General features: G+C 38.0%; 1 protein-coding gene across 14 annotated transcripts in view; it reads left to right on the top strand.

Moving 5' to 3' along the window:
• The window catches only part of PLCH1 (phospholipase C eta 1), a 242,633-nt gene that overhangs the window by 213,961 nt on the left and 14,453 nt on the right, over positions 1-14,219 (top strand). For all 14 annotated transcript variants that reach the window (XM_021069699.1, XM_013982146.2, XM_021069702.1 and 11 more), the window contains 5 exons: positions 3,903-4,000; positions 6,902-7,081; positions 7,172-7,279; positions 8,608-8,732; positions 12,649-12,733. In XM_021069699.1, coding sequence (XP_020925358.1) covers positions 3,903-4,000; positions 6,902-7,081; positions 7,172-7,279; positions 8,608-8,732; positions 12,649-12,733 — 596 coding nt within the window. The remainder of the gene's footprint in view (positions 1-3,902; positions 4,001-6,901; positions 7,082-7,171; positions 7,280-8,607; positions 8,733-12,648; positions 12,734-14,219) is intronic.

The raw sequence follows: 14,219 nt of genomic DNA, 5'->3' as shown, positions 1-14,219 counted from the left end.
GAAACAGAATCACCTTCCAGGAGACCTCTTCTGTGAATGTTCTCAAGGATGAAATTTGAGAAAGGCTCAACTCTGAATCATATAGCCAGGGAAGGTATCACATGAAATCATGTTGCATCATGCTCTGAAGTCAGTTAAGAGATTTGCCCATAATAGAAGGCCCAAGCATCTATGATGGTGTCCTTTTGGGACCTCAAAAACTAATTCAATCTTAATGATTAAAAAGAGTTAACTTTATGCAGAAGTTCTCTGTATTATGGATGTCTTGGGAGTTTTACTTATAATTTCTAGGCGTGACCTTCCTCACACTGATTTATAATCATTTGCCATCAAAAAACCATGTATTCACCAATGGCTATAGAATTTCCTAATTAAATATTAAAAGTGGAGCATGGATTCTTTCTTATAATTAATTTTTTAATAAGATTTTTATTTTTTCTATTACAATTAATTTACAACATTCTATCAATTTCCGTTGTATAGCAAAGTGACTCAGAACATATATATATGTATGTTCTTTTTCTCACATTATCCTCCATCATACACCATCACAAGTGACTAGATATGGTTCCCTGTGCTATACAGCAGAATCTCATTGCTTATCCACTCCAAATACAATAGTTTTCATCTACTAACACCAAACTCCCAGTCTGTCCCACTCCTTCCCTCTCCCCCTTGACAACCACAAGCCTCCTCTCCAAGTCCATGAGGTTATTTCTTTTTTGTAGATAGATTCATTTGTGCCATATATAGATTCCAAATATGTGATATCATACGGTATTTGTCTTTCTCTTTCTGACTTATTTCACTTAGTATAAGAGTCTCTAGTTCTATCCGTGTTGCTGCAAATGGCATTATTTCATTCTTTTTTTAAGGCTGAGTAGTATTCCATCGTGTATATATACCACATCTTCTTAATCCATTCATTTGTCGATGGACATGTAGGTTGTTTCCATGTCTTGGCTATTGTGAATAGTGCTGCAATGAACATGTGGGTGCAGGTATCTTTTTCAGTGAAAGTTTTATCTGGATATGTGCCCAAGAGTGGGATTTCTGAGGTCATATGGTAGTTCTCCATTTAGTTTTCTGAGGTCATATGGTAGTTCTCCATTTAGTTTTCTGAGGTACCTTCGTCCTGTTTTCCATCGTGGTTGTACCAATTTACATCCCACCAACAGTGAAGGAAGGTTCCCTTTTCTCCACACCCTCTCCACCATTTGATTTTGTTGACTTGTTAATGATGGCCATTCTCACTTGTGTGAGGTGGTCCTCATTGTAGTTTTGAGTTGCATTTCTCTAATATTTAGTGATGTTGAGCATTTTTTCATGTGCCTGTTGGCCATCTGTATATCTTCTTTGGAGAAATGTCTACTCAGGTCTCTGCTTGTTTTTCATTTGGGTTTTTTTTTTTTTTTTTTCCTACTGAGTTGTATAAGTTGTTTGTATATTTTAGAGATTAAGCCCTTGTCAGTTGCATCATTTGAAACTATTTTCTCCCATTCTGTAGGTTGCCATTGATTTTTATATCAATGTTTATGTCTTGTTTCTTGGCAAAATGAGTTGACACATTTTGGCCTTAGTTCTCTTGATGACACAAGTATCATTATGATAAGAATTTTTGTCTAATTTTTTCACTGTTTTATTTCCAATATGTGCTCAATAAGTATTTACTGAATGAATAAGTCTATATCATCACTATCTCATTCCAGAACATTTTCTTTTCTTTTTTTTTTTTTTTTTATTTTCCCACTGTACAGCAAGGGGGTCAGGTTATCCTTACATGTATACATTGCAATTACAGTTTTTCCCCCACCCTTTCTTCTGTTGCAACATGAGTATCTAGACATAGTTCTCAATGCTATTCAGCGGGATCTCCTTGTAAATCTATTCTAGGTTGTGTCTGATAAGCCCAAGCTCCCGATCCCTCCCACTCCCTCCCCCTCCCATCAGGCAGCCACAAGTCTCTTCTCCAAGTCCATGATTTTCTTTTCCAGGACATTTTCGTTACACCAAAAAGAAACTACCAGTAGCAGTGACTTTCTGTTTCTCTCTCCCCCAGTCTCTACTAATCTACTTTATGTCTCTATAGATTTGCCTTTTCTGGATATGACATATAAATGGAATCCAACAATATTTGGCCTTTTTTGTCTGGCTTCTTTCATTTACTATATTTCCAAGATTCATATATGTTGTTGAATGTATCATTACTTCATTCCTTTTTATTGTTGAATAATATTCATGGTATGAATATACTACATTTTATTTATCCACTCATTAGCTGAAGGACATTTAGATTATTTTCACTTTTTGGCTATTATGAATAATCCTGCAATGAATATTCATGTATAAGCTTTTATGTGGATAGAAGTTTTTATTTCTCTTGGAGGTATACTTAAAAGTAGAATTGCTGAGTCACATGGTAACTCTGTAAATTTTTGAGGAGCTGCCAATCTATGTTGGAAAAGGAGTTGTACTATTTTAAATTCCCCAGCGATGTATGAACATTTCAGTTTTTCCTCAGCCTTGCCAGCACATGTTATTGTCTGCCTTTTTGGTTATAGCCATTTTAGTTGGTATGAGGTGGTATCTCATTGTAGTTTTAATTTACATTTCCCTAATGACTAATGATGTTGAGCCTCTCCTCATGTTCTTATTGGCCATTTGTGTATCTTATGTGGTGAGCACTGGAGTTTTTAATGGTTAGATATTTCTGTAGCAGATAAAGGTGTGTCTGTGAGGGGAATGTGATGATCTGTGGATTTTTTTTTTTTTTTAGTTCTTGAAACAATTTGGCTCCTGTCCTTTTTTTGCCTATTTTTAAATGTTTCATTGAGGTATAGTTGATTTACAATATTGTTATAATTTCTGTTGTATGATAGTGATTCAGTTATACACATACACACAACCATTCTTTTTCAGACTCTTTCCCAATATGGATTATCACAGAATATTGGGTAGAGTTCTCTTCAGGTCTGGGTTGGCCAGTTATTCCAAATACCACAGTGTGCATATGCCAATCCCCAACCTCTAGTTCATCTCTCCTCCACCACCTGTCCCCTTTGGTAACCATGTTTGTTTTCAAAGAATATAAGTCTCTTTCTGCTTTGTAAATAAGTTCATTTGTATCCTTTTTTAGATTCCACATACAGGTGATACCATTTGATGTTTGTCTTTCACTGTCTAACTTCACTTAGTATGATAAAATTCTAGGTCCATCTAGGTTCTAATTTTAATTGGCATTATTTCATTGTTTTTGTGGCTGAGTAATATTCCATTGTGTGTATGTGCCACATCTTTTTTATCCATTCCTCTGTCAATGGACATTTAGGTTGCTTCCATTGTGGAGAATTTTACTGTGGTAAAGATTAGTGGTAGAATTTGTAAAGTTGTGGAGGAGATCCTAGGAGGAGTTTATAGGAGACAGAGAATAATAGATGTTAAGTACATTGAAGAATGTAGGAAAAGCATTAAGAAGAAAATAAAAGTCACTGGAATTATGCCTCTAGAAGATAATGACTACAGAAATTTTATTGTATTTCTCTTTAGATATGTAATTCTTATGATCCACAATGCAGCGTCTCTAGTCCTTTTTAGTCTAGGTTCTCCCTGCCAAAGCAGAGTAGTTCCCTGGTAAACTCTGGTGTTGCTCCACAGTTGAGTAATGGTGGGAATCAAGCTCTTCACAATAGAACTTGCTCAGGAGAAAAGACTGTGATCCCTGGCTGAGCCAAGCAGTGAATAAAGCCACATGTGTGGGGTTCTGTGATAGAATGCCAAACAGAAAATCACATTTGGATTCCATTCCTTGACTCCATCAGGAGCAGAGAGGGAAGGTGGAGTAAGCAAAACCTAGACCGCTCCCAGCTCTAAAATATCTTGAGTCCTGGGTGTGTATTTTACAGGTTGGGTCGCCGAAGGAAAACCATGAAGCTCTGTCGAGAGCTCTCTGATTTGGTTGTGTACACAAACTCCGTGGCAGCCCAGGACATTGTGGATGATGGTAAGGGCTAAGTGTTTTTGTTTCTGGATAACCACTCTTGACCTTTCTTTGTCCGTTATTAATTCATCTGTTGTTAATTGGGTCATCATCACATATTTCTGGAACTGTGTAGAGACCAATTTTAGTGTCAGGAAACTGATTGCTGGTACAACATTAGCTCACAGGGAGGGGGAAGGCTCTACTGAGTACCAGGTTTGCCTAATTGGCTAGAGGTCAGAGAAATTTCCTATAAGGCAGAAGAGCACTTTATTATTATTAAAAAGACAAATGTATTAGAGCCAGGTCTTTCCAGTGTTTGAACTATGGAGACTTGACCTGGTTTGGTGGCCAGATAACAGATGGCAATTCCAAGTGTGAATGACCAGAAGAAAGAAGAAATTAATTGACCAAAATAACATCTTGAAACACCCCATATTTTCTCATTGAAAATCTTGACCTTGGTGAAAATAATTTAATCCACAGATTGCAGTTTTAACAAAAAGAGCAGAAATTTCAGGAGTTCCCTGGTCATTCAGTAGGTTAAGGATCTGACATTGTCACTGCTGTGGCTCAGGTTCAATCCCTGGCCCGGGAACTTCCACGTGCCATGGGCATGACCAAAAAGGAAAAAAAAAAAAAGAAGAAGAAGAAGAAGAAAAGGGTAGAAATTTCACAAGCATTGACTCTGGCGTAGTTTTTTGTTTTGTTTTGTTTTGTTTTTAATCAGTTGCCATATATGGAGTTGAGAAATTCTGGTCAGAACTGTTTTTACCCAGGACTTTCCTGCTAGCTGCTCTCCTTCCCCTTCTCATTTGTATTTTGTTTAGTTAATAAATACTTATAAATGATGGCCACGTAGGTTTTCTATCTAATTTTAATTTTAGTGGAAGTGAAATGTAGACTAAAATCTCCTATTTTCCCTTATCTCAGTGATGGGAAAACATTATGCTGACTCCTATGTCCTCACACACCTCCAGGAGACTTTCCCCAGCTCTTTCTCTTTTTCCCCCATTCCACAAATATGTCTTTTTCTTCCCTTTGGTGTTGATTCCTTTTTCAGATGGTGATAATTATTAAAACAAAAAATTAATGTCATGTGAGAACATGAGAACCTACAGGATTCTCAGCAAGTGAACATCACGTTCTTGTAATAACTGCCCATAGCTAGAAACAAACTCAGGAAGTAGCTTAATGGAGTTAAAGGTATATTTGGTTCATAGAAATACATGCCTTAGGAAATTGTAATCCTTAGTTTGTGGAAAATAACTTTGAGTCCTATTTAGTTCCTGAACTTTAGCTGTTTTTGTCTTTTTTGTGTGTGTTTTAGTCACAAAATAAGCAGCAGGTAATGGATGCATGGCTTATCTTAATGCAAAGCAACTCAACTCTATTAATATACTAATTGACATGTATCTAATTAGCAAGGTTGTCTTGTTGATAATGTGTGCATAATTTATGTGGAGAGAGAGAAAACAGTGGTACTAATTTTAGTGCTATTCCATCTGAATGTGCTTTGTCAAAAAAGATTGTATTTTCTCTTATTATGTTCAAAGTATTCCTCATCAAAATCTACAAATAAGATGATTTTCAGTATGCTCGAGATATGTAAACTATGCGGATAGGTCAGTAAGATATACATATGATAAAGAGAGGGTCTACATTGAGGGAAATCAGAGTAAAAACTTTAATTCTCTGATTTCCTTGCCTCCCACTTGTATTTATGACTGCTCCAAGTTCCAGTTCCAGAGTGTAATTGTTAGTCATTTGGCCAGTGTTTAATATCTAAGGTACACAACCCTCTGGATAACAGGGGCCCTAGGAGCCTGTGTGCACAATTTAACATGCACAGTATGGATACACCTCGGGGCCAACAGGACTGTAATTCAATTCCTTGGTTTCATGGGCCATGTCCCTCAGTCTGGGTTCAGATCCACTCATCTTGTTAGGGCACACATTGGAATGAGAATCAGACTCTGGGCAAGTTTGGGTCTTTAGCGGGTCTCTGTCTGCAGGTCCAGACAATATTTGGTGGTCATTTTAGGTGTGAGATATGGATGTTTGGTGAAGGGATGGGAGTGGTGGGGGTGTTATAGATTATGTTGCAAAAGATACCTTGGAGGAAAGGGTAGGGTATTAAATATTTGGAGGTTTACTCCATCATGACCCCTAACTTGTTGCTTCTTTGATCCTGGATTAACCCTTTCTGATGATGCTCCAAGCAAAAGCTTGGAATAGGCTTCCTGTTCTTTTACCCCTCTTTATTTTTCCATTGTTTATAAACCTGGCTCGGATGACTGTTCTTGTTTCTGAAACTTTTATTTCTTTATAACTTTCTTTTGAATTCTTTTCCCAAATATATTCTGGTTTCATAATTCTATTCAAATTAACTTTAAAACCCAATTTTCCTGTTTTGGTATTAGTCTTTTCCCTTTATTTTCTTTGATTTCTAATGCTGTCAGTTAATATGTGTTTCTTGTGTGTGCTTTTTAGATGAATGCCTTCTATGAAAGTCTCCCGGTTACCAGAAACAAGTTACATAGATATATTTATTTATCCATAGGTGTCTTCATCTTTGGTAAAGCTATTCTGTTTGAATCGTGTATCTAGAAAAAAACTGTCCTGTCTTCTTCATACCAGCCAGATAGACATGAATTAGTGAAATGATTAGATTCTTGGGAGAACATGGGACCCAGAAATAGGCAGTCATCTTTGCAAGATCCACAGCTCTGATCTGGAATGGCAAAAAGAGCCCCAAGAGTGGAATTTTATAGATCTTTCCCACTCAGGAGCTGTGCATGCTCTGGGCGAATTCAATCTGCCTTTATTGTGGGTGGCATCGGACATTATTCTAAGGTCTTTTGTGAGTGGTGTTTCTTTTGCTGCAATTCTCACTTGTCTGTTTTCTTTGTTAAAAACTGCCAGGAACCACAGGAAATGTGTTATCCTTCAGTGAAACAAGAGCACATCAGGTGGTTCAGCAGAAATCAGAGCAGTTCATGATTTATAACCAAAAGCAGCTCACAAGGATTTATCCCTCCGCCTACCGCATTGATTCCAGCAATTTCAATCCTCTGCCCTATTGGAACGCAGGTTGCCAGCTAGGTGGGTATGCCTCGGGAGAGGCTGATATCTCTGTATCTTGACTCTATGCTGTCGCCTTCCCTAATTCTTTCAAACTTTGAACTTGAACAGTGGCACTGAACTACCAGTCTGAAGGGCGAATGATGCAGTTAAATCGAGCCAAATTCAAGACAAATGGCAATTGTGGCTACGTCCTGAAACCCCAGCAGATGTGCAAAGGTGTGTGTTCATTTCCTAATCGAAGTTGTGAATTCAGAGATCTCTTCTGAAAGAGCTCTCTGGAAAGTGTGATGCCCCAGTGTTTTGTAACATAACTTTTTAAAAAGAGACAAATTTGGAATTCCGTTGTGGCACAACAGAAACGAATCTCACTAGGAACCATGAGGTTGTGGGTTCGATTCCTGACCCTGCTCAGTGGGTTAAGGATCCAGCATTGCCCTGAGCTGTCGTGTAGGTCGCAAATGTGGCTTGGATCTAGCGTTGCTGTGGCTGTGGTTTAGGCCGGTAGTTGTAGTTCTGATTCTACCCCTAGTCTGGGAACCTCCATATGCCATGGGTTTGGCCCTAAAAAGACAAAAAACGAACAAAAAATTAATTAAAAAAATGAAAAGAGACAAATTTAGTATAAGAATATAAATAAAAATCTCTTGGCACAGCTGTATAATATTTGGGTAGCATGATGTTTGGAATGTTCCCTTGTGGCCTTATATACTTAAAGAGGGATGTGAATGACAGCAACAGATTCTCACCTGAAATCCAGTGGTCCAGGATGGTATTCACTGGGCATTATTTGTAAATTGAATGCTTGCAGAAACTCTCCAAGGAAGTGTGAGTCTGAGACCTGCTGGCAAAATTGTAACACCACTTAAAACAATTTTATCAGCCCTTTTAGTCAGCGTATTCCAATTACAGAACAGTGCTAGCAAAAAAGAAAAGATAATGCAGTGTTGCATCAAAAAATACTTCCTTTAGGTTCTACTAATTAGAATTTAAAAAATTTTCCAAATCGAATTTTCAACAGCTCAGGTAAAAAACTTTTGACAGATGTGTCTTCAGAATTTTGTGCTTTGCATGTTTTCTTTCTCTGCTGTTTCCTTAATTTCAGTTCTTCTTTCTGCTTGTTATCTTTACTCTGTACCTGAGATAGTTTAGGTTGGAAAACTATGTGAATCTGACATGACTGCTCCCCTTCTCTATACTGTGGGAATTCAATTAAATGTTCCTCTTTCCTCCTGCCACGGTTGATAATTGCATCACAGACACTTGCTTTACATTGCCCCATTCTTCTGGGCCAATTCTAAATGAATTCTAAAAAAAAAAAGAAAAAAACACAAAACACCACAGCAATGGAAATGCCAGCTGGCATTGCCCTCAGGCAAAAGCCACCCTGACAGTTATATGATAATTTGCTTTAAGAAACACTGTAGTAATTCAGCATTTATTGTTTCTCTGTCCTAGAAACCTAAGCTGTGTGTGTATGTGTGTCTATGTGTGTGTTTTCCCATGTTACCAACCTTAGATGTTAATTTCTGCTTCACTTGGCCTAGGTACTTTCAACCCTTTCTCTGGTGATCCACTTCCTGCAAACCCCAAAAAGCAGCTCATCCTGAAAGTGATCAGTGGACAACAACTCCCCAAACCACCAGACTCCATGTTTGGAGACCGGGGTGAGGTGAGTGTATGACCAGGTGCTCAATTATGTAATTATATTATTGTGTTTAGATTTCATCTGAAATGTCTTCACAGCTCTGTGTGTGTGTGTGTGTGTGTGTGTGTGTGTGTAAGTGAGCACTGACCTCAGCTCATCATATATTAACTGACTTAGTGGCAAAGCATACCCTTTTCCTTTGGGATACAGTGCATCATCTATTTTGGAGACATAACTGCATGTGATTCAATTAATAATTCAAGACTGACATTGGCAATGCTAAATTGGAGTGCAAGGGACAATTTTGATATTAATGGAGATATTGCAGAAGAGAACATCTTCACCTCTCATCTGCAGTTCTCATCCAATATGACCCTCATCTCTGCTGCACATCAGCCACCTGCTTCCTGGCCGCAGGCCAACACCTCACTTGCTGCACTGCTGCAGCATGATTTTAAATGTCTCCTTCCTCTGTGACCACAGCCTCCACTCTTTCCAGAGCTTTCATTACATTATTCCCACCACACCTGCCAACCCCAAAAAGCAGCTCCACCTGAAAGTGGCCTTCTTGGCCTGTTTTCTTCCTACCTGTCAGCCCCTCCTCTGTTTATGTCCCTTCTCTCAGAAGTGGCCCAGCACTTCAAGTTTTTTGCCTGTCCCACGTGTGAAACTGCCCATTCTGGATCTTGAATGTCTTTGGACTGGGGGAGACCACGCAGCTCTGCTATGGTACCACCACCAACTCTGCCTCCAGTCTCAACAGGCCCGCACATAGTGCTGCTCTGGCACTGCCATCCCAGCTTCACTTCTCCCCCTTATCAGCTCTCTATCCTATTCCCCACAGGATCTGTTTTCAACCTCTTCTCAGACATTTGTTTTCATCTTTGACAGATGGCCCCATGTCCTACCCCTCAGCAAGCAGGAGCTTCAGGTGGGACCATGTCTTCCACCTCTGCTGTCTCCGGCCTAATCCACGCCACCGACATTCCTTGGCATTTTTGTGGTGTCCCAGCTCATTGGTTTCCCCACTTCTGTTCTCTCAGCAGGAAGAGTCATTATTTTGGCAGTGTCAAAAAATTTATCCTTACTTCCTCTTATTTCCATTTTTCTTTTCTTTATTGTCTGCAGAAAGGAAGATTCACTTCCTGCATTTTCCTCTAAACTTTTTCTTTTGAAAAATTTCCAACCTCAGAAAAGTTGTAAGAATAATAAAATGGACACCATACCTCCAGCACCCAGCTTTACCAGTTGACTTATCAAATTTTTTTACATTCGTTTTACTTTCTCTTGTGTATAAATCTGTTTGTGTAAATATACGTATACATACATATATACTTATACATGTGAAAGGGAAAGATATAGCCAATGTAACAAAATTTAATTATGCATATGGATATATATACGTTTGCTTTTCTTTGGAGAGTCATTTGAGGGTACGTTAACATCGTGACCTCTGAGCCCTAAATCCTTCAGCATTTATCTCATAAGAACAAGGATTTCTCCTGTATAACCACAATATGGTCTTAAAACTCCTGACATTTAATATTGGTACAATAATGTCTTTTCTTTTTCTTTTAATTTTTTAGGCCCTCAGAACTTTATTCATCTTTTAAATTTTAAAAAAATTTTATACAATATTGAAAGATTATTTTCCATATACAGTTATTATAAAATATTTCCTTTATTTCCTGTGTTGTACAATACATCCTTGTGCCTATCTTTTTTTTTTTTCTTCCCAGTGGCTGAGCCTGTGGCATATGGAAGTTCCCAGGTTAGGAATTGAATTCCAGCTGCAGCAGCTGCTGCAACTCCCAGATTCTCTAACGCACTGTGCTTGGCCAGGGATCGAACCTTGCATCTATTTCATACCCAATAGTTTGTTGGTACAATGTTATCTAATACAAAAATCTATGTTCAATTTTCCCACACTGTCCCAAAATTCTTCGTATACCCTTTTTTTTTTTTTTTTTTTTTTGTAAGATTCAGAATCTGATTAAGGATCACACATTGCTTTTAGTTGTCATTTCTCTTTGGCGGTCTTTTAAAATGTAGACTAATTTCCCATAGCTTTTGTTTTCATGATATTGACATTTAAAAAAAAAGTCCAAGCCAATGTCCAAGGGCAGCAAGAGTGTCCTTCAGTTTGGATTGACCTGATTGTTTGTCATTAGAATCAGAATAAACATATTTGGCAGCCATACTACGTGGGCAATGTGTGTCCTTCTCAGTGCATCAGATCAGGGCCATGTTAGTCAGTGTATCCCGGGGGTTGATGGTGTTACTTGGATGAGGGGGTTTCTTCCAGATGGTTTTCATTAAAGAGCTATCTCTTTATCTGTGTGATACGTGGTCTATGAGGTTAAAGAAATCTTTTAAATCTGTAAGGTGTATCTTTTATAATTAAAATCCAGCTTCCTTATGGCTTCTGAGATTCTCTGTCAGGAGGTTTTAACTTTATTTTTGAGCCATAGAACCCTTTGATATCTAATCAGGCCTCTGGACCCCTTCTCAGAATAATGTTTTTAAATGCATAAAATAAAAGGTATGGCCATACAGGTAAACCAGAATATTGAAATTCACTTATCAATATATTACAAACAAATTGTGACATACCTACAAATATGTGTGTAAAAATAGCTGAATCTAGAGGGGGGTTGAATAACTATTAGAACTTCAAAGTGGTGATGGGTGTAGGTGATGCCTGGAGATTTCTGCAACAACTTATAATGTAACTTGAAAGCGTCTGTGATTTCTGTCAGACACAAAATTACAGTATTAATACTCTGTTATTTGTGCTTAGTCAGAGGCTAATGAAAATACCATCCCCCACCCCCCCACCTAGGCTCCCTGAATTCTCAACTTGTGATCTCTCATGGTGTTCATATCTCTGAGAATGAAATAAAATTTCCTTGTTCCCAATGAGAAAATTGATTGTCATCTTTAATTTTCACCTTTTCTTTGCTCTCCACTTCTATTCCACTACCATCTCCTGGACATTCCACCTCCCAAATGTCTCCCCAGTCTTGCTGCCACTGTCCAGTTCTGTTCTTGTGGCATGTCATCTGGGTTACACACTGGGTAACAGTGTGATGAAGCAGACACTGTTACCCAGGTTTACAGATGAGGAAACTGAAGCACACAACTTGCCCAAGTCCAGCATAGGAGCTAGGTGTTGAAGATCTGGCGTTGCCATGTCTCTGGTGTAGGTCGGCAGCTATAGCTCCAATTGGACCCCCTAGCCTGGGAACCTCCATATGCCACGGGTGCGGCCCTCAAAAGGCAAACTAATAAGTTAAAAAAAAAAAAGAAAAAAGATATTTGGGTTGTTTCCAGAGTGAGACTATTATGAATTCACTTGCTCTGAGCATGTGTGCACAGACAGAAGCTCTCATTTCTGTAGGTTCATTGGGTAAAATTTGTGGAGCATTAACATATATTGGCAAACAACAATGCAATCTTTTTAAAAATTCCTGCCTTTTATCTGAATCTGTTGCACCTGGTACAATCTCTTTCTTTCTTTTTTTTTTTTTTTTTTTTTTTTTTTTTTTTTTTTTTTTTTTTTTTTGTCTTTTTGCCATTTCTTGGGCCGCTGCCGTGGCACATGGAGGTTCCCAGGCTAGGGGTCTAATCGGAGCTGTAACTGCCAGCCTACGCCAGAGCCACAGCAACGCGGGATCTGAGCTGTGTCTGTGACCTACACCACAGCTCACGGCAACGCCAGATACTTAACCCACAGAGCAAGACCAGGGATCGAACCTGCAACCTCATGGTTCCTAGTCGGATTCGTTAATCACTGAGCCATGATGGGAACTCCACAATCTCTTTCTTAGCACCTAATTAAACAGATTGCTGTTGATATGTGGACATTTTAGCAAATGCTGCTAAATTAATACATGTGTATAGATGTTTCAGGTGTAATAATACTCTCTTATTTATATAGATCATTGATCCTTTTGTTGAAGTTGAAATTATCGGATTGCCAGTAGATTGCTGTAAAGATCAAACTCGTGTGGTAGATGACAATGGTAAGACTATAATCTGTGTTCACTTTTAATAAGGATTCTCTAGAAGTAGAATTTGCACCAAAAAAGGAAACAGTATCTATGTGGAAGAGAAACAAATCTCTAAAATCTGTAACTGCCATCTGTGTTCTGTTAAGATTTTTCAACACAAAGCCAATTGTGGGATTGATGCATGATATATTTTGTTGGATGTTGTAAACTAGGCTCTCAAGACTTCTGCTTTTGAAGCAAGTATTTTTTTCTAATGAAATGAATGAGTGATATTTTAAAGGGCTGAGGTAAAACTTCATGCAGGAAAATGACTCTCATTATATTTTTATGTTGTTCTCATGACATATGTTGCCTCAGAGTTCTCATTTGTGAAGCCCATGTCCTAATGATCGTTTTTTATTTTATTTTTTCTGGAGCATGCAAAATTGTAAAGGCAAGCGCGGCATGCTCCGGGAAGTTTACTTCTTAAATATGTACTTGTGGTGTATGGGCAGCATTTTTCTTATATTTTGGCCATGATGTAAAAGAAGTTTTCTTTACGCAAGCCTTTTTCTTAGTAATCATCTAAAGTTGTATTTATGCATACATGTGATAAACAGCCTGTTTTTCTCAAACTCGAGTCATTTGTACTCTAAAAGAAAATCTAAACCACAATCCTCAAAGTGTTTGGGGAATTAGAAGTTCCTAGAGAAACTTTAAGAGGAGTTTAAGGAAAGGAATTTGAGAGGTAAAGAGCAGCACAAACCTATTACTTAGGAAATGGAAGCAAACTTACCATATTGCACTTTTTTTCCCCAATGCTCAATACCTACTGAATGGTTACTTAATAACATGAATTTTCGTTTTTAAATGAGAAAAACAAAATTATAGAGTACTCGAAATTTATCAGTTTATTTAATTATTTTACTTGAGAGAATTTTACCAAGAAATAAATGCATTTTGCCTTTTAGAATTTAAGTTGAATTATTTGCCTTTCCTATTTATTTTCATTAGCTATGAAAATATATCATCTTTCATGTGGTAAGGTCTTGCTTAATGAGAAATGACTGGAAATTGATAGTGGCTGGTCTCATTTGGCTCTGTTACTAGTTGTATGACATGAGGCACATTATTTTCGCTGAATACCAATTTTCTCAACTATAAAATGAACGTTATATTTCCTACATTTAAAAAATGAGTATGGATTACTTGTGTAATTTTTAAGAGTTATATATTTTTGAAAGTCAGTAATATGTATTTTTCTTTTATGTATGTATGAATGTCTTTTTTAGGGTCGCACCCACAACATATGGACATTCCCAGGCTGGGAGTCAAATCAGAGTTGTAGCCAGTGGCCTATGCCACAGTCACAGCAACACAGGATCCAAGCTATGTCTGTGACCTATACCACGGCTCACAGCAACACCAGATCTTTAACCCACTGAGCGAGGTCAGGGATCAAACCCGCATCCTCATGGATACTAGTGGGGTTCACTAACCACTAAACCATGATGGGAAC

Source organism: Sus scrofa, chromosome 13 (assembly GCF_000003025.6).
Source record: "Sus scrofa isolate TJ Tabasco breed Duroc chromosome 13, Sscrofa11.1, whole genome shotgun sequence".
Classification (NCBI taxonomy): domain Eukaryota; kingdom Metazoa; phylum Chordata; class Mammalia; order Artiodactyla; family Suidae; genus Sus; species Sus scrofa.
Note: the sequence above shows the minus strand (reverse complement) of the source record. Positions and strands in the feature narration are given on the sequence as shown.